The 26,104-nt window shown below is 41.6% G+C and overlaps 1 protein-coding gene across 2 annotated transcripts in view; it reads left to right on the top strand.

Annotated features, from left to right (window-relative positions):
- The window catches only part of ptprn2 (protein tyrosine phosphatase receptor type N2), a 160,909-nt gene extending 149,571 nt beyond the window's left edge, over nucleotides 1–11,338 (top strand). For both annotated transcript variants that reach the window (XM_084939480.1, XM_084939479.1), the window contains exons 17-22: nucleotides 1,170–1,289; nucleotides 2,102–2,268; nucleotides 4,772–4,825; nucleotides 5,821–5,885; nucleotides 7,837–7,910; nucleotides 9,903–11,338. In XM_084939480.1, coding sequence (XP_084795606.1) covers nucleotides 1,170–1,289; nucleotides 2,102–2,268; nucleotides 4,772–4,825; nucleotides 5,821–5,885; nucleotides 7,837–7,910; nucleotides 9,903–9,974 — 552 coding nt within the window. In that variant the 3' untranslated portion in view covers nucleotides 9,975–11,338. The remainder of the gene's footprint in view (nucleotides 1–1,169; nucleotides 1,290–2,101; nucleotides 2,269–4,771; nucleotides 4,826–5,820; nucleotides 5,886–7,836; nucleotides 7,911–9,902) is intronic.
- Nucleotides 11,339–26,104: the final 14,766 nt, after the last annotated feature.

Genomic DNA, 26,104 nt, shown 5'->3' with positions numbered 1-26,104 from the left:
GTGTCTGGGAATGCTTAGCAGCCATTCATTATTCAGTATGGTTAACCTTGGATTGTGGCATGAGGGAAAAACACACTCTTTACCCCATTAAAAGTAAACAAACGGGGGTAACACTGGCAACTCTCATGCAAATGGACCGTGCAGGAGTGCAAATCTTTTGCTGTGTCCTATCTAATCCACACCGGCCCCAGGCAGTGCTCTGAAAGGCAGCTCTGCTCTAATCCTCCACTCCTCATTCCTCCATCCCTTCATCCGTTGCCCCTCCATCTATCTCCACCTCCCTGGCTATTACCTTAGCTCTGCTGGGCCTTCCTCCCCTCCTTCTCAAAATGCAAAAAAAAAGAAGAAGCCATGCATGAGTTCACAGAGGCACAACTCAGGTCATTTTCAGTTTGTTTTTTTGTCTATGCAAATCAAGTGTAGCTGGTGTATGTCTTTTTTGGAGCCTGTAAATTGCTAATCCCATTACAAAAACAAAAAAAGGAAGATAGGAGGTGGAAAATATGAATGCTACCATCAAATATTTGCTAAATTGTACAAGACTAAATGGATAATAACCCCCCCCCCCCCCCCCCCACACACACACACACACACACACACATTATCACCTTGCCTAATCTCATCACATCCTGGCACAGTTGGCGTGTAATGTGTCCACTGGGCTGGATCACAGAAGCTTGTGATTAGTGTATAGTCAAGGCCATTGTGTTTTTATAGCAATCATAAAACCCACGTTTCCTCCTCATTTTCCTAATGGCTGCCGTGGGCCTGTTTTTGGGTTTTTTTTCCAAGGACACATTAGGTTGTGATAAGATGAAATGGAGCATCAGAGCAGTAGATGTTGTGATCTCGCTCAGACGACTGAGAGCGTGAGAGAGAGGGCGACACATGACGCGCCCTCCTGCTGCTCGAGCCCAACATTTATCATTTGTCACACACGGAGAGGTGACATTTATTCATACTTCCTGGATGAAGATTAAGAAATCAATTTCTCTGTAATACAACGCTGCCGTGTATCAGTAACGCTCTCGGCGCTGCTCTCGGCGCTGCTCTCGGCGCTGCTCTCGGCGCTGCGGGTTAGCTACATATTAGGGCCACTTGAACGTCGCATATGAAAGGGTTTGTCGTCTCAGGGTGTGACTGATGGGTGTCTCTTTTCTGGTGTGTAGATGGTGTGGGAGAGTGGCTGCGTCGTCATCGTCATGCTGACCCCGCTGTCGGAGAATGGAGTGAAGCAGTGCCACCACTACTGGCCCGACGAGGGATCCGACGTCTACCACATATACGAGGTGATTGAAAAAGAGGTTAAACAGAAGGGTCACGAAAGACATGTTTTCCTACTTCAGCTGGTGTCTAACCACGCAGTTAGGTTTGGATTTTACGTGCTGAAATTTGTGTGAAGAGTAGCAATCAAAAAAGGGCGAAAAAGAGCAAGCTATGGGGGTAAAAATCTCCAAAAGTAAAGAGAAGCATTAAAAAATAAGACAAATCTATTCATACTATTCTTAAAACTCCATGTTAAGCGGTAGCATTTATAAACTGTGGTAGCAGTATGAGAGCCTGTCCCTCCAGGATCTTAGACTTAAAATCATAAAGGGTTATAAAACATAATAATCTCTTATTTTATCATAATAATACCAACAATAACAATGCCCCTGTTCAATCAAAATGGCCAAATTATTCCTACGTGCTTTGGTGTCTTAGTCACATCTCATTTCACCACAAAATGTTTCTAATTTAATAGCAGGAAGCACACAAAACTGTGATTCCTGTATTATTTTCTATTAGGGAAATTCTGGGATGACACCAATACTGATGTTTCACAGTCACAACCCCGCCTTCATCAATCGTTACACCATCTTTGAATATTTAGCCTGGGTGGAAGCAATGTGATGCAATAGATGACACATGCTGACAGGCTGAGGTCATTATTATGTCTGTGAGTTACACCGGTGCACCTCTAATTTCTTTAAATAGTGAATGAAAACTGAAATATTTGGCATAAAACAAACCCTGACATTTCTATAAGAAGGTGTCCATGTTCCTCATTTCCTTCCTTAACCTAACATCACATTTTGATTTTCTGTTTGTCTGCGTTTAGGTGAATTTGGTGTCTGAGCACATCTGGTGTGAGGACTTCCTGGTACGGAGCTTCTACCTGAAGAACCTGCAGACTAACGAGACCCGCACCGTCACTCAGTTCCACTTCCTGTCCTGGATGGACCGTGGGATCCCCAGCTCAGCCAGGACCCTCTTAGACTTCCGCAGGTAGAGTGGAGATCCAGCCGGTTGGTCCTCAAACAAACACTGCAGCTCAGCAGATTTTCAGACAGATTTCCACCTTTTTTTTTCTAAGCAGCCTTTGTCCTGAGCTTGTTCTTAATCACCCTCCCTTATATTCTGTATTCTGTCAGCGCCTCTCTGGTCCCTCTCCCTTTTGCCCCACTGCCTTTTGGTGTCCTAGAGAATGGCTGTTCTAATAAGGACTGTGTTTCTGTACTATCCCTTTCATCTTGGGCCTATTTCCCTCACCTCCCTCCAGCACATGTGATGCAGCAAATTAACAGCCCCGCACTGCCTGGCTTGGCTTGGGAAGAAAAGAAAGAAAGAAAAAAAAAAAAAAACACCACCTAATTCAAAGACCCAATTAAACGAGAGCTGTCTCACTAAAAACATGGGAGAGGGGGAAAGCTAGTGACTGAATAACCTTACTCTGTTTTCCATATAATATGTTCTGGCAGAAGAGCGGCAGTAGCACCTCTGGGAATACCCAGGAGGGATAGGAAAAGCCCTCCACGCAAGAATAGATGCATCTGATTTGTAGATGGAAGCCTGTCCTTCTGGTTTGTTATGCAGATGAAAGAAAAAGAGGAGCTGTAGTTTTATCGTGTCATCCTCTCTCGACAGAGTTGCTGCCATTCTTCCAAATTAATCTGCTTGCAGTCAGCTACGTTTAAGACACTACTGTAATGGCTTCTCTTGTGTTTTGATTACATATACACTGTTTGCCCTGCTGTTGAGAGCTCCCTCCCGCTTAAATTGCCGTGATTGAACTCCGATAATGCTGCTGAAGGTTATTGGGAATCTAAAGCTCTCTGGCGATTCAGAGGTCTCAGATCCGCACGATGCACTCAACACTCACGGTTTTGTGGTTTTGGCCAACTCTGTATTTTGCGGTTGCCAGTGTCATTTTTGTGATGTTGCAGCTAGTAATATGAGCCCAGTTGCATAGTCACAAAAGTGATCATTGGAAACTGTGTCTCCTCAGCCAGGCCTGTGCACAAACTGTCTTTCTCTCACTCCACTCTCAGTCTCCCTCCTCCACCTCCTCCTACTCTGCCTCACACTGTTCCTTCCTCTGGCTTGCATGGGAACTCCAACCGTCTCTGTATGCTGTTACACTGAAGGCGTGTTCTGATTTAGTCATACTTCCGATATCAAACAAGATTATTAAAATGTATGCATTAGTATGCAATGTGATTTCACATAAAACTGCAAAGAAAAAAAGCATCAAAAAGAAAACACTTCTACTCCCAAATAAGCATCGAATTATATTGCAAAGAGTTCTATCATGTCCATTTTTTTTAGCACATGTATTTTAATAAACTTTAAGTCACCAAGTATGGAGGACCAAATGTGCCAAAACAAACAAAATATGCCATTAAATGCACCAAAATAAACCTATAAGATTTTTACTTTTCTTGGGCATTTTTTTACCTTTGTATTAATATCCATATTTATTCACTTATTTGTTATTTTATGTATTTTATTAAATATTTAGTTTTTTTGATAAATTTTGACTTATTCTCAGATTTTAACTCGTTGATAATCTTCATCAGATTTCCATAAATCACTGTTTTGGCAAAGAGGGCATCAAAAATAATGAATATTTATTTATTTATTTGAATTTTAATTATTTTTTTTGGGGGGGGGGGGGCTGTAATTTTGGCTGCTTTGGTCCTCTATAATTGGAACCTTCACAGATAAACAGCGCAGCTCACAATGATGTTAAGTCAAACACACCTGTGCTTTTCAATACTGGTAAACATGTTAAGTACTATTAAGAATTTTGGTCACAAATGCAGCATTCACATGGCAAAACTACAAAAATATAGCACAAGCTATCAATATTTATATTCATGCAAAACATTATACTTACTATATGAAACATATTAGTGCACGCAAGCTTAGATCAGCTATAGATACCATGAGATACTTCTCATTTTGTCACCGAAAGGTGGGAAACGAGAGGAAATGGAAAGACGCGGAAGCTCTCGGTGTAGTCAGTTTCCATGGCAACGGCGGGGTGTGAAAAGGCTCGTTGGCCTTCGCCGTGCCTGTGGTGTATAACATTCGGAATTGGCTCGGGTTAATGCGTCGGCGGTCGGCAAATCACAACATCGCACCACCACATCCATCACCCACATGTCACAATAACGCCACCTGAAATGATGCTCAATTTATTTACGAGGGTGCGACACAGATTTCTCTCTCTCTGCGCTCAAATTAACGGGATTGATTGACATGAGGGAGCATCTTTCGTGGTTATGTTTGGCCCTTTGATTATTGCCGTCATTAATTTCGTCCAGGCCACAGCGCCCCAAGTCCCTCACGAGTCACATTTGTTTTGATTATTATTGTTATTATTCAAGAAAAAGAAATAAATAAAAGAATTGTTTCCTGAATCGATGTAGCAGCCTGTGCACTTAAGACAGCTTAATGCCAAGCTTGCAATGACAATAACTTTTCTCTCTTTTTTTTTTTATTTCAGAAAGGTTAACAAGTGCTACAGAGGTCGATCTTGCCCGATAATTGTCCACTGCAGGCAAGTATAACCGTTTGAACCCTGTGACAGCGGCTGACCCTGCTGCTTTGGGACAGAGAGTGTTTGTCGTGGCCTATGTGTTGGAGGAGAGAGGCTGTTTACTTAAACCCGCTCAGTCCATTCACTCTGTCTGGTTCCACCGGAGCTGCTGTTTATTCCGCTCACTGTGTTCTTATGTAAATAACATGGCACAGCCGAATACACTCCCATTTCCCATTTGGTTGAGTTAGTTAACTGGCCTTGATTGGTTCGTATTAAACACCAGGTATCTGTCTGGTCACTTTTAATAGTCACATCCTGTTAAGTCATGTGTGGGGCCAGTAAGCCTGCTCTCCCTCTGAAGGAGCTGTATGGACTGAGTGTCTAGCAGTGGATTAATGAAGCTGTGGCGCTCGGGCCGCTCTCCTGTTTTATTGGCTTTGCCTTTATTAGAGCGATGTCCACGCCTTGTTTGCAATTAACATGCAGAGCCGCTGAATGGCCGGTGGGCACAAAGGAAGCCTTTTCATGGGGCTATCTCTGGAGTAATGGAAAAGCAAGGCTCTCCAAAAAGCTGTTCTCGAACCGCCCCTGGCCTCTCAACCTCTCCTCTGCTCCTGAGGTGCATGCATTTAAAAGCCTTTGTCCCCAGTGTGCCTTAGAAAACCCAATCCTCTCTCTCCAATTGCCATGCAGCTCTCAAGACCACATGTACGCTTGTGTGCAAAGGTTTAACATAATCACATTCATTGCATCATCAAATATTCAGATCTGCTCAGGTATTTTCGCAAGAATGTTAAGTGTGATTATTGATTTTTATCCACCACGTGACGCGCGAACGGAGAAACACACGTCTGTGTGCTCGGGCTAATTTGTGCTTAAACATACTCGACAGTCTTTGCGCAGATACAGATGTAAATGAGCAATTTGTTTCCTTATAAGAAAAACACTCTGAGATTAAAGCATCTCACTCTGCCGCCTTAATGATCTCTCTCTCTCTCTGTGACTCTCTGCAGTGATGGAGCTGGCAGGAGTGGGACTTACATTCTGATTGACATGGTCCTCAATAGGATGGCTAAAGGTAACGATCAATGGCTTCCCTTTCACTCTTTCTGCTTGAAGTGTTGCCCCGGCAACACTAAAGCCTCTCATTTTCCACAGAGGGTCTTGGGGATGCATTAGAGGGTGACTTTTTCTGAGGCCTGGAAAGGCAGCGAAGACCGAAGCCGTGGAGAGGAGTGGAGAGAGCAGAACAAAGAGAAAACAGAGAAAAGGGAAATGAGAAAGGAACCCACATTAGTAATTATCTATTTAAGCTACCTCCACGCCACGCTGACCTGCTTCAGCAGCTGCGACATGAATTTAGATAGCACATGCATGGAAATAAAATGTTTAAAGGCAAAATACATTTTAAATCAGAATCTGCAATTTGCTCCAGTGGTTTGAATCAATATTTAATATTTAATGGCAGCATTGTGCTTATTGAATTTGATTTGATTTATTCTTAGCGGTCTGCGGCTTTCGCTCTAATTTCACTCTGAGAATTGTTGACATTTGTTCCCGCTTGATACCGATGTAAACCACAAACTGTGAACATCATCAGCGTGTCAGTCATTTGGACTTCAGGCTGTGTTTGTTGTCTCTAATATAATCACAAATTTTAGTACTTTATATTAAAAACGGCCAAAAAAACAACAGGAAAATGACCCTTGTGGTGTGGATGTGTCATTACATGTAAAACAGGAAGAGTCTGAGGATGGATTTGTTTTTTTAATCTCGCTGTGACAAAGAAAACTTTAGTTTTTAGTTGAATCTTTACGCCAGCATAAGAAGAGTCGACCAGAGAGTGTTCATGAATAAAAAAAATGCTCAGTTAGCTTTGTCTATTGAGTTCTTTTGAGACATAAACATCTATTGTTGTGCACCTTAAGCCCCCCCCCGTCCCCCCGTAGGTTAGCCTGCCCTTTATCCTTTGACCTCTGCCCTCGCCGCCTGCTCGCCCTCCCCCTGCAATCCAGCTCCATTAGAGCAGGTTAGGCGGACGCAGACCTTCCCCTCACGTCTCTGGAAAACAGCACTAAGTTCATGTAGTTCGGTGATGAATTCGCTGTTGTCCGTGCTGATGAAAGGTGCCACTCGGTCTCTTTTAACCCTTTCTTTTCTGCTCTTGAACCAGATATATAAAATGTACATAATCTCGCTCTCCAAAGCTTTTTTTTTTTCTTTTCTCTGAGAGCCTCTCTCCAGCCTAACTTTGGAATTCAGCCCATCTAAGACATGAAAGTCTTGTCAAAGCACTGGAGCACTTTGAGTACTAAGTCCAGCCGCATTAAATCCCGCTTTTTCTGTCTCTTTCTCGCTCACCCACACGCATACATACATTCACGCTCTTGCTCCATCTCCTTTGCTTCCTTTCTTTGCCTCACTTTGAAAACCATCTTGAGAGTTCAGGGGCTCTCTCCCTTTTTCTCTCTTCGGGTTTTGCTCTCTACATCTCTCTATGTCAGCTTCCTCAAATGAGCTCTGGCATGCTGCTCGCAATCCATAAATCTGAAAGTGGAATAAGATTTCCAGATTAACTTCACAGACTCGTGAAGCCAAAACAGGCTCAACAGCAGCTGATCCCTGCTGAAGGCAGGCAACTGTTGCATGGGTTAATCATCAGAATGACTGCTGCAGATCTGCTATAAATCATTGTAATTAATTTGCTGATATGTGCACGTGCACACTCTTGGATATTAGTGGACTGCCGACATGGACATCATCTAAACCGGTTTTTGAACACGACTCTCACATGGAAGCCAGTGTGTGGTGTGTTTGAATGCATTATTGCACCAGGGCCCAAAAATATCCTCTTGCATATTTTATCGAGAAACAGTCAGTGGCTCTTGTCCAAGTCTTTCGAGGGATGAATGTAATAATTTTCAATCGCTGCGCTCTTCCAAAGGGAGCCCAGTATAAAGAGAGATTGACAGATGTGAGCTGGATTACTCCACTGCTTTGAACTCAGTCCAATTTTCGGTCTGTTGCAGGTGCTAAAGAGATTGATATTGCCGCTACCCTGGAGCACTTGAGAGACCAGAGAGCTGGCATGGTCCAGACAAAGGTAAGGTCCCCGGAGTTAGAGAAGTGTGCGTGTGGGGGAGGGGGGCAGAGAGAAAGGAGAGCGGGAGGAGGGTTTGCAGCCATTCAAGACCAAGGATTGTCTGCTTCACGTGCACATGGGATCATTTCTGGGGAAACGATGGGGTAACTGATAACCGCGTCAGGATTAGAACAACATTGTCTTGTAAAACAATAAGTCCACATTTCACGAGCCGCAAAAATAAAAGGATGGCCAAGATGTCTCACGGAAATATTTTTCAAACTGCAGCATCGTAAGATTCATGACTTGAGCATGTAACATCTCAAATGTCAAAAGAAATGTCCATCAGAAAGTGTGACGAAGTCCAAAACCAGAACATGGACAATATACAACCAAATAAAATAGACATGAGAAGATATTGAGTCAGTTTTTAGGAGGAATCAGCTGATATTGCAAAAAACAAATGGCAACCAGTAATCAAAAATGTTCTCTTAGATTGTCTTCGTCTCATACAGCATCTGTCTCTCTAGTCCACACAGTTCCTAACACAGCGGGTCGTTCACCTCTCACTATTATGTGGAGCAGTTTAGGGTGTGAACAAAGCGTTTCCTCTTATCCACTAATGCAAATAATAGGGAGGAAGGGTCTTTTGTTTCTCTCTTGTAATTGGAAAGGAATAATAATAATAATAATAATAAAGGCGAACCTCCACGCAGAGCCGGGTGATAATATTTATGGACTCCGGTGCTATGCTAACAGACTCGAGTGTTCCTCGATGGTTCATTAATGCTGCTTTTACGGCCCTGCTCTGCTCAGCGCAGGAAAGCACTCTCTGCTTTTTCTTCTCTTCAAAAGAGTCTAAGTGAAATTATATCAGACTATTGTTGATTCCACTTTGCGGCTTCATACTGGGTCTACACAGAAATTACATTGTACTGAGGTATGAAATTCAGAGTTAGGTTTCGACGATTGAGCAACCAATCATGTTCTTTTTTGTTTTTCCCTCCTCTTCGTGATGCTGCCTTTTTATTTTTGGACAAAGCTCACAAAAGGGGCATTAATTTCTCCCCTTACTCTGGTTACTAATTTTTGACAGACATCAACACGCAGTAATTACAACATGTGTGACCGTTTTTTTTTTCCCTTCCTCACTAACATCCGTCTCTGATCTGTCAAGCAGAGATTGATCTCCCCCCAGTGGCGTAAAGGTGAACAGCGTGCACAAACCCTCATATTTAGAAGTATCTTAGTTTTTTTCTCTTCCAATGCACAAAACTTTAAACCTAACTTGGGAATAGATGTGGGCACCTGTAACTGCGATGGAGATAAACATGGATGTACTTACATATTTTCTGGCCCCATCACAACTTCAGAAGACACATAAAAATAGAAAACATCGGCACTCCAGATAATCTCCACTGCAAAGCGAGAGGCACGGTCACCAGTGACTCCTCTGTATTGATTTAGCCTATCCTCAGGCCAGACTATGGCAGCCTGTGTGTTGACACATCTAAAGGCTGTTCCCTCCAAACTCCTACGTACCTTTTCTCTGTGAGAGGACCCCGTGGCCCCTCAGCCTGGAGAGAGGAGAGGAATATAAAAACACCAGGTCCATGGGGCAAACATCAATCGGCCCCTTTTGCGCTCCTCGGGGAAAACTATGAGTCGGTTTCACAAACAAATGCACACTCAAACGCACGCGCGCACATACACACAGGTGAGCAGAGAAAGCTGAGAGACAGCTTGACTCAAAAGCTCCATTTTAAGACACACCTGGCTGGATCGATGCTGGTCCCGGCTGCTCACACACTTTAAGTTGAAAGCTCGGAGAGAGGCTCACCTTCACCTCTAGACTGTGGCCAAGCACATCAGGGGCAGGGTCGGGAGCTGCCAGTCATTCTGAAATGCCATTCCACTTGGTCACACAGTAAAACTTTTATCCTTCCTTTTCCTTCCCTGCATCCTTTCCTCCTCCCCCTCCTCCTCATCCTCCTTCCCCCTCCTCCTCCTCAGGAGCAGTTTGAGTTCGCGCTGACAGCCGTGGCAGAAGAGGTGAACGCCATCCTGAAAGCACTTCCTCAGTGAAGGCATCGCAACCCACTCCCCCCACCACCTCACACCCAACACACACACATATGCTTTCCTCTCGCTCGCTGAGCACCGGTTTCCTCTGCCCACTCAAGACTGACATCTCTCTCTGGCCTGCCTTCTCCTCGCTCTGTTTCTCCCTCTTCTCCCTCTGCCTCCTCTTCACCTCTATATATACTGTATACTTATGAATGTCGTGCCAGATATCTCAGCTGGATCCATATACACAAAATTTCCCTCAGCGTACGGCCGCTGATCCGCGATCAGTCGGTGCTGTCCGATCAGCGGCCGCGCTGGGAGTTTTTTTTTGTCAGTATGAACCCCGGTCCTCTTTAACTGTGACGTTGTTTTTTTGAACATACCATCCTAGTGCCACTGACGAGATGTTTACGTGATGTCAAGTGAAGATTTTTGTTCCAAAATGAGCAAAAAAAAAGAAAAAAACTGATGCAAAAAGCTTAGAAAATGATCTCCGGCACAATTAAAACATGCTACGGTAAGGCTGCAACTAACAGTTATTTTCCCAGTTAATCGTTCAGTTTAAGAAATGTTGATAAAAAAAAGAAAATGTATTTTTTTAATATGACTAACAGTCTGAAATCTTGAGATATAAATCATTGTTTTATCAGAGAAAGGTTTTATTGGCATTTCTTTTCTTCTTCTTTTTTTTTTGCTTTCTCCACCAACTAATCACTGCAGCTCTAAACTATAGTGCTATGTAAAGTAAATGAACTTCCTGCCTGTAAAACCCGTATTATTGTACAGATTATATCCTCTAAATGAATCGATGTAGCTCCTCACACGTTTCTCCTCTGTGATCTGAATCAGCTGCTACATCGTGTGTACAGACGTTGAAGCGTGTGCGTTGTTGTACTTTGGGTCGAGACATCTCACTGTCGTTCTAAACTGCAGGTTATCCGACTCCGAGCCCCCCACACGTCATGATTGTTGTGAAACACATCAGCTGTTCTCTTATTCCTCATTGTATTGTTTTTACATCGGACGCCACCAACTGTTTGTTGCATAAACATCTCTGTTAACAGTAAATGTGAAATATACTAACTGAGATAGTTATTGCTTCTATTTAGAAATACTGTCATGCTGTATGGATAGTAATAATATATTTAAGAAGACCTTATATTGGGATTGTTGCTAAATTTCTTTGTCCCTCCATCACTGGTATGGTATATTGTGACATTTTGTGAAACATGAGCGATTAATCCCTCCATGTATAGACCACGAATGACTTTATGAAAACTTACATAGTGCTATTGAAGATGTATACTGAGAGCCTCAATGAGAACTATATATTTTGTGTGAGAAGTAATATTCAGATTGATAATAAATCCGAACGGACTATACCGCTCTGCCGCCTCGTGTGTGATGTTACGTCTGCTACACTCGCGCACGCACAAACAGCAGCGAGAAGGCCGCCCTCACAGCCAGAGTCACTTGATTGAATGGCGGCCTTGGTAAAGTCACAGAGAAAAAGCTATACGGTGCTCCCCGAGGGTTTGTATCTGGGAGAGAGTCGCAGGTTTGTACAGATGAAATGTTTGGTTCACCAGCTCTGTCAGCGGAGAAAGTGGCTGGGATTTGAAATGAAATCAGTCATGTATTTCACCCACTGAGGTCCTCCTGCAATATTACAGAGAGGAGAAAGTTCAGTCAGTCAGAGTCCACCTCAATCAGTGTTTACTGGAGGATGCCACGTTCAGCTAATTGACAACAGACAGCCTCTTTTCTTATTTTTGTGTGTTTTGTCTGCAGTTTCTCTTGTTGCAGGGGTTTGTCTGTCTGCTGTTAGAAATGGGAGGTGGTATACAATCTGTTATTAGACCATAATCGCTGGAAACAGCTGCACCTGCAAACAATGGCTGATAAAACTGTCTCAAAGAGTCTTTTGTGAAGACAAATTTGCTCCTAATATACGACAGTCACACAGTCGTAAGCGTGCCTTTCGGGGTATTTTCAATCATTTGTGTTTTCTTTCTTATATTAACGCAAATTGGTGACACGCTAAAGCTTTAAGGGAGCCCTTCAAGAATCATTTGATGCCAAACTAAAGGACACAGACTGGATTAAAAATCTTTAAAATCTCCACTTACTTGGTTCTCAGAAGCTTTTGGCCACATCTCCCAGAGATCCCCAGTCAATTGATACACACCAAAGAGCTAATTTTATCCATTATTGTGTAGCTTAAGTACATGTGATTACAAATTATTGTTTACTGCATTTGAATTCATTTTCAATTTTGACAATAAACAGTGATACAGGGACAGGCAATAATACAAGTGTGTTTAAAGAGGCAGCAACAGTGTTATGTTACAAGTCACAGAGAGTGTGATACGTAGTACACATGAGTAGCATGTATACCTCATGAGTCTTTAATTAAATAATAGTAATATAAGATAAAAGTCTTTCTTTCTAAAAAGGCAATGTTGACTAGGGGTGACTATGATTGTTTTGATAGTTTAAAAAATGCTTTATGGGTCAAATTTAACTAAAGCCCAACTCTCATTTGATTGGTTGCCCCTCTCAAAGGTTTTAGCTGATACTGATCTATCAGAGGTCTGATTAATATGATTTTTATCAAGCTAAGGTTGCCTAATACACCCCCATAGAAAACCTTTTTAACACAGGCCCTCTGATCACCCATCATGACAAACATTTGAGCTGTTCTATCATTTCAGTGCAGCTGCCCAATGATGAACACTTGAGGAAGACGACTGTGCTAATCTGCTCTCAACCAAAGCACTTACAAGAAGGGCTGATTTCACTCGGAAACAGTCAGTAACCTCCAGCAAACAAGCCAGACGGAGAATACACATTTTCCTTAGCCACCTGAGGTCACCAGTGGTGTCAACGACCAGTCACTAGGCCGATGTGACTGAGGCTTAATATAAACCACTGTGGCAGGGTCAGGTGATAGAGAGATCAGTGAATGGATCCCCAGCTCCTCCTGTCCATGTGTCAAAGTATCCTTGGGGAACATACTGAACACCTAGTAGTTTATTGTTGCATCAATGGGAGTGCGGTGTGTAAATGTTAGATAAAAGTGTTTAGATATAGATAAAAGCACCATATCAGTGTGTGTGGGTAAATGAGACTTGTAGTAGAAATTCAAACTCAAATTGAGTACAAGACACTATTAGTCCATTTACCATTAGGACTATTAACAGCAGCTAACCAACCCAGTGCCGTCATATTCTGTACTTGCATGAGGTGATGGTATACTTCCTCCAAAAGATGTAACTGTAATTACTTTTTTAACCCAGTTTAAAGAGAGTGTTAAAGCTGTCATACATTAGGGTGGGAATCCATGCTTAGCACATGTAGTGTCTCATGTCCACTTTAAGTCAACTGTCATTTGATTGGCTGCCCCTCTCAAAGAGGAGATTTGAACAGGAAGTGGGTGGGGCATAAGTAATCATGCATCAAGTGATGATCCAAAGATCAGGATCCTTAAGGGTTTATAACTGATCCAAATCAAGTCATTGCTCACGGTTTACGAACTTTCTGTTAAAGTTACTATATTAGAAACTGATACCAAAATAAATATCAAAACAAAACAAGAAGTATCCATATGCTGTTTATAATAAATCAGCCAACACACTGGCTGCTTATCAGCCCATTAAAAACTGTAAAACTAGAGGACTTGGGCAGAAAGTACAATAAGGATTATATTAGGCTACAAAAAGTATAGAGAAGCATGCAAAGAGAATATATAATTTCCTGCCTTTCAACAATGGGTGCGTGGGGTTCTTTAAGTGTGAATGGATATTCAAGCATGCGTGCGTTGCCCGTTGACATGTCCCTCCCTCCCCTGACAGTTCTAATAGCCGGGAATGAGGCTCCGTGCACTTCCTGAGGCCTCATTTGCATATGATTCGCTGATGAGCTGCCACCACTAACCAGCAACCCCAAACCAAAGCACTATTAATATTCTCCCATTCAGGTTGTAAAGCACACAAACCTAATCAGCTTAGAAATTACTGTATGGAAGCCATAATTACGCATGTTTAATTGCTTATCATCTGATGGGTACAAGTTTATTAGAAAATGTATTCATGGTAATTGCTTCCTGAGGTATCTGGTGTGCTACAATAGCTTGTGATATCCTGTCAGCTCCCATTTGGGAGGATTAATGCGTTCTGAAAAAGTCAAAATTAGATACTGTGCATCGCCTCTTTGGATGCTCGGTTTAACTCAAAGTGATTTTTAATTTAGGGATTTCTAAATTGCTGCTTAAGCTCGGATAAGTCTTTGGAGTGAGATCCGTCAAAATCAGCATATCTGGCTGTTGTAAAAGAGTGCTGGCATATCACAGGGATATAAATGTATGTAAAGTAGGAAAACGACTGTGTAATCATGATGCCACCAGAAAATACTCGCATACCAGCCCTGGCAAGACGCTAAATTCCTGCCACCAAAGAGAAAAGATGGAAGGCAAACTGCAGGAATGACACAAAAGTGAAAAGTCACAGGCATGAAATGAGGAAACACATATTGTAGGAGAGACTTTTGAAGTGAAGCCATCTCAAAGCCGATGAATCACTCAGTCCTGAAACGAGCAGAGCGCCAGTCCCTCGGAGAGGCCTCTACACCGCCAACAACGTCGAGTAGGCCTTTTCAGCCACGGACCTCAGCGAGTCTTACAGCTCCTGCCCACTCTTTGATGATGTCGCTGTGGTTTATTGTAATCACTGCTGGCTCTCAGTGCTTCTGACACACTTCATGGCGTTTTAGAAGAAAATGCAAGTCCTACCATCAGTTTCTCTTTGGATAGCTGTATTCCCAACACAGAGCTACTTTTTTTGTGGGATTTTTGTACATAATTGATATATTAGATATGCATACATTATGTTCAGTCACAAAATAATTATACAAAAAAGGATTACACAAGGGCGGTATGATTGTGGTAAGAATAAGCAGCAAGCCTGGCTCACTTTTCTATTTCCTACAGACACAGAAATGGCCATAATTAACATTTTTATAGGTCCCTGTTTCCCAAAACGCTGGAACAGCCTGCAAAGACAAAACAGATTCTAAAGAGTTCAGCGCCTCCTTTGTTGGATTTACATTTCTTATTGTACTAAATGTTCTCAGTGGACGATGGGTCTGGATGGGTCTGGATGGGTCTGGATGATCGATGGTCTGGATGGGTCTGGACTGCAGGAAGCACTTTTCTACCTGGACTCTTACCACCAATCCTTGTAGTTTGGAATTGTCTTTGTTAAATGACCCAGATAGTCATTGACCCCGAGATACTTAAATTCCTCCTCTGTTGTTGTCACGGTCCTGGGTCAGTGACCCAGTGTTTTGAGTTTCTTGTGCCTCTGAGTTTTTTATATTATGTTCTTAGTTCTCTTTGTTGTCCCAGCTTATTCTTTATTCAGGTTATTCAGCTTATGTCTTAGTTTGGTTTTCGTGTATTCTGTTTAGTTCTCTGAGTATTTAGTAGCTGCCCTCTGTGTCTCTTTGTTGTTGGTGTTGTCTGTGTTTCTTAGTTGCTCTGTCTCCCCTAGTCTAGTTCGCGTCTCTGTGTCATACTTCCTGTTTTACTTTGAAGGTCCGTGTCTTATGTGAATGCGTCCTGCTTTGCTTGTCTCGTCAGTCCTGATTTCTCCCAGCTGTGCCCTCCTTCTGTGTCTCATTCCCCTCTTACTTCCCAGTGTATTTAAACCCTGTGTTTCTCTGAGTCTGTGTCGCGTCGTCCCTCATGCTGTGTGGATCTCCCTGTGAGTTTTAGTTTGTTGTTCCCAGTTTAGATTAGTTTAGTTTGTATGTTTTTTCCCTCCCAGCAAATAAAGCTGTGATTTTGAGTTCATCCCCTGAGTCTGTGAGTCCTGCATTTTGGGTCCAACTCCTGCCTGCCGCACAGCGATTCATGACAGTTGTGTTGAAAAGCGAGCTGAGTGTAAAAGCGAAGCTCTCGATTTACCGGTCATCTACGCCCCTATGACGTTATTTTTGTGCCACTATTCTGAGCGCACGTAAAAAAAAATTTGCAGGTGCAAGTGTTGCATTTTGAGGAGAAATTTATTTTGAGCAAAGAAAAGCTAAATTTGAGTGAACAAAAATTAATTGCTGTGTGCAAACAATGTATTTCAGTGTTTGCTATTATCCACACACACAATAGCAGCCCCTGTCGCTCAGTTTTTGCATTTGCGCTTGCTCGCAATGTGTTGCTCGCGCTCTCAACATTTCTGTCCGTGCGCGCTCAACTCTTTCTGTACACCATTATATTTGTGCCACAAAACCAGCCAATCACAGACTTGGATGCAAAAAAAAAATCTGATTGGCTGTTTTGGTCTCCAATCAGCTCGAAATGCAATATCCCAGAATCCATTTCGTCCAAAACTCAAACGAGGCAGTGGCGGAGTTTGAAATATTACTCTTTCTGGGTCACAAAATAAACTTTTAAGATATTTTCATGAGAATGGTGCTGTGTAAACTTCAAATATCTGCTCGATTCTTCAAGACATCGCATATTTGCATAAGTGCTCTAACGTTTTCGGAGATGCCTGTTACCCACCAGCTGACCGGGTGGTCACTCAGGTTAAACATAATATATAAGGCTGAAGTGACAAAAAATCATGGACTACACCACCAGGTATTATAGGAAAAACCATAAAGCCTTTGAACTAAAACAAACGCTGTTGTGACAGTGATGTACACTGTCTTGTTGGTATATATGTATGATTTGTATCACTTTCATGTTTCCAAACCGATATCATGAGCAGCAGCTTTTACAGCTGTGGTTCCAGCAAACATCAGCTGATACTAGAAAGTAATATTAAATAAATTCTAACAACAGCTTATCAAGCTTGAACGTGCTGCTGTTGTTTAGCGCGACATCCGCTGATTTCCTCTTTGTGGCGCAAAGTGGGCGATAAACAAACAAGAGAGACGATCAGCTGATCAGTTTCATGATTGAAGTAGCAACAGGAGAGAGAGGGGAGAGAATGAGAGAAGAAGAGGCAGCTGTGCCCCAAAGACAGAATAACTCCAGCTTTGTGTCTTTTTCATTGTAGCTGAAGTCCGGGACGAATCGCGTTCCTTTTCCCCTCAATACGGATGTATTGTAATTGTTCCAGCCCAGAGTTGATCATGACCAACTGGCTAATCCACCACCTTTCATTGTTTATACCGTTACAAAGACAAACAAACAAACATAAAAATGAAAAATCATCATCGGCCCACCGGCCAGTCCAGCTATGCGGTCAGCTGGTGGGTAACAGTAACTCTGTGTTCCTCCGCCACTGCCTCGTTTGAGTTTTGGACGAAATGGATTCTGGGATATTGCATTTCGTCATTTCGAGCTGATTGCAGACCAAAACAGCCAATCAGATTTTTTTTGCATCCAAGTCTGTGATTGGCTGGTTTTGTGGCACAAATATAATGGTGTACAGAAAGAGTTGAGCGCGCACGGACAGAAATGTTGAGAGCGCGAGCAAGCGCAAATGCAAAAACTGAGCGAGAGGGGCTGCTATTGTGTGTGTGTATGGATAATAGCAAACACTGAAATGCATTGTTTGCACGCAGCAATTAATTTTTGTTCACTCAAATTTAGCTTTTCTTCGCTCAAAATAAATTTCTCCTCAAAATGCAACACTTGCACCTGCTATTGTTTTTTACGTGCTCAGAATAGTGGCACAAAAATAATGCCATACGCCCCTACCCTCACCTGAGCTCACGAACTCTGGGTAGTGACCAAAAGAACGAGATTGTGGATACAAATTATGGAAATTTCTCCAAAGGGTGGCTGGCCTCTTCTTTAGAGATAGGGTCAGGATGAGTGGGATAAGTGGAAGAAAACCAATGGGTGGATGGATAGATGTATTTTCACTGGAACAAAGACATCATTTTGGGTGGGGGGAAATATTGCAAGCATGTTTGTTCATCCTTCAGCATTAATGGTCCCTTCACAGATGTCACAGTGCCATGGTCTCCATTTGATGTCCTGAAAGCTAAATCTAGTGCAGGACCTGTAGCTAACTTTAGCATATCTGTCACCAATGTATAAGAAGTCGAGTAAATAAATAAATAAGGGAATACTTAATAAATAAGGAAAGTATGTGAAAGTAAGTGCTAAACATGTACAGTCGTGGTCAAAAAAGAAGGAGACACGGTAAGCAAATCAGACCAATGTGCCAATGAATAAAAATACATTTTAAGTCTAGTTTTAAAGGATCAAATTTGACTGTGAAGGGAATGTTGCTTCACAGTTACAGAGAGTGCACAATCTCCTCTGAGTTTAAATCTGGAGTGGGGGACAGACAGTAGACTGTTGTCCAACAAACTGAGCTTTTTTTCACTGAGTGTTTTTTAACATTTAAACTTTTAAGCATTTTTGCACCAGTTACTCAGAAAGTACTTATCACGAAGCTATTGACAGTAAACAAACACGTCCAACACTGTAGTTTTTAACCATAACCAATAATATCCTAACAGTAATTAATATTGTAGCGTGTAAGCACTGAGACACACGGGCAGCTGGTGTGTCAAATGTCAATAAATAACAAAATGTTTCAAGTGAGATGGACGTATTTTGTAACGGGACATTTTAAATGTATTATTTCAAAACAAATACCAAAAAACAGGTACTACTGAAAACCAACTCTTACCAATCTGATGATGAGGACAAAAAGGTATTTTTAAAATGCTTATGGTGAACCCTCCTTCCGATCATGTTACTGACCTGTTTCCAGTTACACTAATTAGCTCTGATCTGTTCCAGTAGTTGTGCTTTTTTTCAAATCATTATAAAGTCTTCCAGTCTTCTGTTGTCTCTGTCTCAAACTTATGAGTTGCTAGTGTCAAATTCAAAGTGAGCACATAAACAAAAACATTTCTTAGTCAATATGTTGCCTCGTAGCGTCAGCTAAATGTGAGGCCTTAATTAGCTGTTTTATTTACATTAAAGTCTTACAAATTATTTTGAACTGGATTTTCCCTCAGCTTTGAAGAGCTTTCTACTTGTCATAATTCAAAGGCTTAAGTATTTCATTTTAACACATCACAACTAGTATGAAACAATTATGTACCTGCCATCAAATTTAGGTTAGAAACGAGCAGATTAACAGCACAAAGTCAAATAGTTTTTTTTTCAAGAGATGGTGAAGAACAAAATTACAGCCAATTGATCAATAGCTGTTTTAACAGGCTGCCATAAAAGGTAAAAATATGCTAATATGTTGTCTGTGTAGCTATATTTTTAGCTGTCCATGAGTTTTTTAAATTAAAACAAGGAATATTTCTGTGTGCTGTCTATTTCCCAGGATGGGGCGCTTCTTCACGTGATTTACTTGATTGTTGCCCCAAGTGGCCAAATATATATATATATATATGAATATTGTTTTTAAAAGTGAAGATCAGCGAGTTTGGTGCCCCGCATGCTAGTCCTCTTTGATGCTGCAAATTTTGGTCTTCATATGATACCAAGTAAATACAGGCCAGTATTGCTGATACTCACATTTACTCATAAGTGCAGCTTATGTGTGTTTGTGTCATGATTTATAAGATGAATCGTCGTCTTTTTGCAAATTCTGAACACTTTTTAATGACGACTAAATCACTGTAATATTTACTTTCCACAATAATGACTTAATACAGCAAAACACACCTTTCAGCTTTTTGCATATTTTGAAACTGAAATGTGTCTGTCTCTGAAGCACTTTGGGTCTGCTCTTGTTGTTTAAGTGTGCCATAGGCTGTAAATAAAGTCAGCATGACTGTCACAGTGCATGTTTGTGGTATATTTTTTCATTTCCATAATAATAATTTAATTATTAATTTAACACAATTTAGGGAGCTACATACCGAACTTAGAGGAGAGAAAGTATCGATCCCGTACCATTACATGCGTTGGCATTGATATCTGCATCGATCTCCGCCTCTACCACGTGCATCAAGATGCTTCTTTATTTTTTAAGAGTAAAGCTGATGACTGCATAAAAATGAGCATATTATATGAACGTATGAAATGAAGTACTTGCCAGCCTAAGTGGTAGTGATGCAAATCCAAACTCAGAGGTTACAGAAATGTATTGGGAACAGCTGCATCGGATGCTTTGAAGTTCGTACTTGTTACATTAGCTCTGATAGGCTCAATGGACAAATGGATATTGAGGCAGCATATTTTTTAAAATATCGGTTTTGGGGTGCAAGGCTTGGAAGCTAATTTAGCTTTCCTGTCTGCAAAAACCACACCTGCAGATTACTGGACTTTTGAGTGATAGCAAACAACATGCTGACCAACATGTCATTTCCCCGTGGAGAGGGGTTGGGAAGTCCCAGAGCGTTTGCTTGTTTAAAACACTGTCTGGGATGATTTCCAGGATTTTTCTGAAGAGAAAAGCCTTGTTTTTCTTTGCTGGTGTTGTTGGGAGTGAATGGAGAGCAGATTGCAGAGGCTGTTCTTCTCATGTCTGTCCAAGGCCTCAATACCTTTGATCTTCTTAAGAAACAAACAAGCTTTTTAACTTGGCACTGCCGGCTAGTGACTCTCCTCTTCTACTTTTGCGGCTCCTCAAATTGCTGATCCTAAGAAAACTCATCTTCTTTAACACTCATAGTTAACGCATGCACGAAATTGTGGTCTAAAATATGGACCCCCGCCGAGTCACACAAGCTTCTTTTTTTAGTGTATATGAATGCTAAAAACCTTATTAAGTGTGATGTTTGGCAGCAATGCACATAAAGTGAGATGGAAACAGATCTGATTTTATTACATCGTAACACTGCAGTAGTGTGCTGTAGCTTCAGGCTAAATCTTTAAAGAAATATGTTTTGTTCTGTCTTTAACTCCTCTTTCTTTATTAGGTTATAATGATGCAATCTGAATTATTAAATGTCATCCATCTGTTTTCTTAACCACGTATGTTATCAGGGTTACTGTGAGACTGTGCAATGACTCATTAATTTACTAGGAGTGCTACTCGGATCGACTTTGCACGGTTCCAAGCGATCCAAGCAGGTAGTACTGGATTGCAATGGAAAACCAGTTGATCCGAGTCGAATCGTGGCGATCAGTGGTGAGTCAATCCAAGTAGGTACTAACGGAAAAGGGGCTTAAATTATCAGGTAGTACTGGCAAACTTGATTAGCAAGATGCATCCACATACATGCCAAGTATCACTCACGTGCCAAAAATGGAGCACAGGCTTCTTGAATGTGCTGTTAGTGAAATAACCGCAGCGCGAGTGATTTTGTTTGTCAGATAATTGCATTACAAATGCTAAAGAAGAAGCTACGCCACAAACGCATTTGAGAGGTAAACTTCAGTAACTGCATGAAGTTTGGACGTTTTGTAAAATGTAAATAAAATAAACAAAAACAGAACTCAGTGATTTCATAAATCCACATTTTATTCACAAGAGAAGAGAGAAAATATCTAATGAATAATCAGTGAAATGATGCTATTTAATGAAAATTATGAGCTCATTTTGAATTTAATAGTAGTAATGCATATTAAAAAATGTTGGGACAGTTTACAGTTGGTAAACTGCATGAAGGCCAATTTTCTCCTACTATACTTATTATCATACTGTAATAGTTTAGCATTTTGTTGCTGAAATATGCAAGGCCTCACCTGAAAACTTCTTCTAATGGGAGCATATATTGCTCTAACATCTGCATATATCTTTCTGTAATGATGATGCCTTTTCAGATGTGCAGGCTGCCAAATACATAGGCACTAATGCACCCTCATACATCAGAGACTTTTGAAGTATGACGCATGAATAACAAGCCCGATGGTTTAGTCCAGAGGTCCATGTTTTCCCAAAAAGAATTTCAGATCATCAGACCAAGGAACAGTTTTCCACTTTGCCTCAGTCCATTTTAAATGAGGTTTGGCTTAAAGAAGATATTTCACCTTCACACCTTCTTGCATGATAGAGCTTTAACCTGCATTTCTTTAAGTGTTTCTGAGCCTCTGCGGTGATTTACATGACAGAAATCTGCCTGTTTTTAGTGCAGTGCCACATGAGGGTCAAGAGATCATCAGCCAATATAGATTTTCAGCCTTGTCCCTGGTTTCTCCAGAAATTCTCCCAAAATTTCCAGTTAAAAAGTCCAGTTACCATCAATTCAAGCAACTATGACTACCATGACCTGGATGACTGGGAACCTACATAGACACTAGTCTCTATAAACACTAAAGTCATCCTTAGGCCTCAATAAAACTTGAACTAGTAAGTTATAAAAAGAAATCAACCCTGCATAGTTGTTATGGGCAGACGGGGGTGGGCTGTAAACATGTTTATCTCCACTGTAAATCTAGACTTTTCAAGATGGGGGTCTATAGGGATTGATTCACTTTTGGCGTCAGCTTTAAGTGGTCACAGTTTTCTGCACTTTTGCACGTTTGGCTTCATTTGTTACCAAAATCAAATGTGTTAAATGAAAGATTCACAAATTGCTTGTGCAACCCAGTCCAGGTGTAGCAGGGGCAGATGGGTGCTTTAAAGGATTCATGGTCCAGTCGTGACATTTAAAGAGATTTTGGGAAAGGTTCTGAGATGAAGGTGAGCAGTCACAGTCAACGTCTGCCCGAGTAGAAAATGCAAAGACAATCAAGAAGCAAATCTCCTTTTATTGCGCTCATTGCTTCCTTCTCTGTGGCTATTAATGAATGTACAGCAGCCACAATGACATTTTACAAAGTTTAATCCCTGTCCCATCATGCATCTGGGGATACCCTGGCATTTGGCTGCAGTGCTTTATTTTTAATTTTTTTTATCAGTGTCTGCGGCGGTGATGACCAGCACGACTTCAATCCTGCTCACTGTCACTCATCATAAGTGAGTTTATCAACACACATCTAATCGCCACACTCCGCAGGGACCTTAACCATTTGCATACTAAGATTGCTTTCTTTTGCTCGACTGAGGACGCATCTCCTTTGCATAATTATTAATGATAAAGAGACGGCGAACAAATGTGTCAGAAGGTATTAGCATCGAGTATACAACTAGATTCTAAAGGATCCCTTCAGTGACATGACGTGAGGAAAGATGAGGGCAGAGGGTAGGAAAACGGAGTCTTGGGAACAAGACTGTCAAGGGAGACACTTTTGCATAAAGGGAAGGGGTTAATTAAAAGGCCGAAAATGGAAAATATAGAGGTAGTGATGTTGTTTTGTATTTTAAAGTGTTGTTTGACAAGGAGGCTGCATAGAGGCTAAAAGTGTTGTCAGAAAGAATATAAAAAGGGAAGAAAGCAAAAAACAAATAGCAGTCAGATGTGAAGAGAGTACCCGAAGGACTTAAGTTTAGTGGCGGAGCAGCAGGATGCAGGATGAGGAGCGGAGCCTGAAATATAACATATAATTACATCAAAGAAAATATTGCTCCAGTAGAAGGAAAATCCACAGTGGTGAACAACACAAGATGTTTACATACAGCAGAGTCACTGTAGCTGCTCATTGCAGCATTTCTGCTGTGTACCATTAAAGCAACAGGCCCATATTGTCTGTCATCTGTTGTCGGTAATTACCACTTTTTACACTGTCTTACCCTCTGTGGATAATGTTCATCGTCTATACGAGAAGTGTTTCGTGTGAATAGTTTAACTGTTTGCCACTTTATATGAAACAGCTGCACTCTTTTTACAGGACAGGAATAAATAAGTCAAGCAAGCTATGGTTCAGTTGGGGGTTGAAATGTCCTCCCTGCGTTCTCTGCTAAACACAGGCCTGTATACCGTCTGCACAGTCTAATAGCATGATATTAAAAATGCCCACAGCGATTGTTAAGTCACAGCTGCGCATTTGCACCACGATGGATGACCTTTTGGTAAATCTTAACGAGGCTTTTTCACGAGTTTCAAAAGCAAAACATACGGTGGAGTGTAGAATAATACCAGCCGCGTGAAAATGTGAGCAGCAGAAAAGTAAATCACAGTTTTCTGTGGAGTCTTTGGCTGCACACTTTAGCTGCGTTTCTCTTATCTTTCTGACTGCAATTAAAACGATGTGATGCATCGAAACAGCGGCCAAGTTGCACTCTGTGTGTTGTAGTTAACACGTCAGCTGTTTGCACCTGTCTGCCCCCTTTTCAGGAGCCTGTCCAAACTTCACAGCAAGTCACAGCTTGGAGAATAATCTCCGGGGTCAGGCAGGGTCGTCAGTGGTCTCCCTTCTGGCTTTCCTTCAACAAATAAACTGGTAATGACCTTTGACCTTTCGTTTTTGCATGAGAATTGACATCAGTATTCCACAACCCCACTATGGCAACCTCAAATGTCAGCTCTTGAAACCCAAACTTCTTTTTTTTTTATGACCCCAACCAGAGGTGGGGGAGCGAGGGTGGGTGGGTACGCATTTGAGAGGTGGAGTCGGGGGAGGCAAGCTTTGGGCTCATCTGCATCACAAATTAGGGCGCTTAGAGAAAAATCAACCATCCATGATTCATTACATGTTTCCTGCTGAGCCTCTGCGATGGCAACTGTCCTAGCAACAGGATCCTAGCAACAGCAACAACTCTCCACCACCGCAGCAGCCAATCAGGAACTTTGATGCCTGATCAAAATTTAGCCAATGAAAAGGGGAGGGCACTGGGAAAGCATGATGATGCATTTCCTCGTGCAGCTGGTGAGACTGGGGTGTGTTTGTAAAACGTATATGTGTGAAAAAGTAATACTAAAATCCTCACTTTATCCTTCTGATAAAGTGAAGTATTACGTGATGGTGTTTTAGAAGCATTTTTCTGTGCAGTAGTCGTAGCAGTTACAGCACAGTACTGTGCAAAATCTCTTGAGCCACCTCATGTTTCTTTTTTCTTTTTTTTGCTTCCAAGGACCCAAACTTGAGCAATAGTAGCAGCCTGTCACAAAAACACAGTTTGTTACCATTTCTTTAGTTCAATCTATGAACACTGGCAAAGATAACACAATTTGATGGTCATAAAATTGTATTTTTGTAATAGCAACAAGGGGGGCTGTCATGAAACCATTCTTAGGGAAGGGAAAGGGAAAGAGAGCGAAAAGGCTGAAAATCAGTGGCAACATGTCTTATGGTATGATAAATCCAGATTTGACATTTCTGGTTCAAATAATTGTTGATATATATGGTCAGGATAAATGTACAACACGGAGTCTCTACATGCGTCTTTAAAACACGGTGGAGTCTCTGTGATGCTTTGGGTCTCCATTTTAGTCAGTGGCGTTGGGGATCAAAGTTAATGGAATTGTGAACACAGAAAAGCACAGTCATATTTTGATTAGTGCTGTCAGCCTTAATCTCGCTAAAATGACATTAACACTATAACCGCATTAACGCGGCAAATCTCTGTTAGCGAGTTGCGAGGGCTGTACGGCGTCAACGCATTAGCACGGTTAGTTCACTAACGTGTTAGCGCCGTGCCGGCGATCCACGTTAACTCGCTAACGGAGATTTGCCGCACTAATTTTGATCTTTGTAAAGCATCTGATCGGCAACGGTTTAATTTTTCAGAACGACGGGGATTCCAAACACACCACCAATACAGTAAACGCATACCTGGATAGAAAAGCACACAATGGAAAACTATCAGTCATGGATTGGCCTCCCCAGAGCCTGGAGCTTAGACTGAATCAGTGCGGTTTCATCTTGACAGAGAATAATATATTTCTTGCTTGGTGACGGTCTGCAACACCATCAGTAATTCAGACATATTCCCAGTTATCATTGGATTCTAACACCAGTTCTGTTAATAACATTTATTGACAAAATTTATAGTAGCCAAGGGAGGAGGGTGTCTGGTTTAGTGGCCTCAGGGTCAAGTCTTCACTTTTTGCAGATGATGTGATTCTGTTGGCTTCACTGAGAAATAGTCTCCTCACACTGGTCCTTCATTTCCAGTCTCATCGCACCTCCAAGCCCAAGTTGCTGCCCCAAGTGGAGGAGTTCAAGTCTCTCCCATGTTCGCAAACCTTATGTGAACGTGCATGCACTGGCTGTAGGCTAATTGCCCGATGTAATCATATAAACACACAATTGTCTTTGTTCCACAGACATTTTGTGGTGATTATATAGTTAGTCTCTGAGGAAAAGGTGATCTTATTTGATTAGCTGAAAAAGACCTCTCTTATTTTCATTTAGTGCACGCACATTTTTTTAAAAAAGGTCTTTGTGTCTTTTC

Source organism: Perissodus microlepis, chromosome 9 (genome assembly GCF_051167445.1).
Source record: "Perissodus microlepis isolate ML-2025 ecotype Zambia chromosome 9, ASM5116744v1, whole genome shotgun sequence".
Lineage (NCBI taxonomy): Eukaryota > Metazoa > Chordata > Actinopteri > Cichliformes > Cichlidae > Perissodus > Perissodus microlepis.
This window is presented reverse-complemented; position numbering and strand designations above follow the sequence as displayed.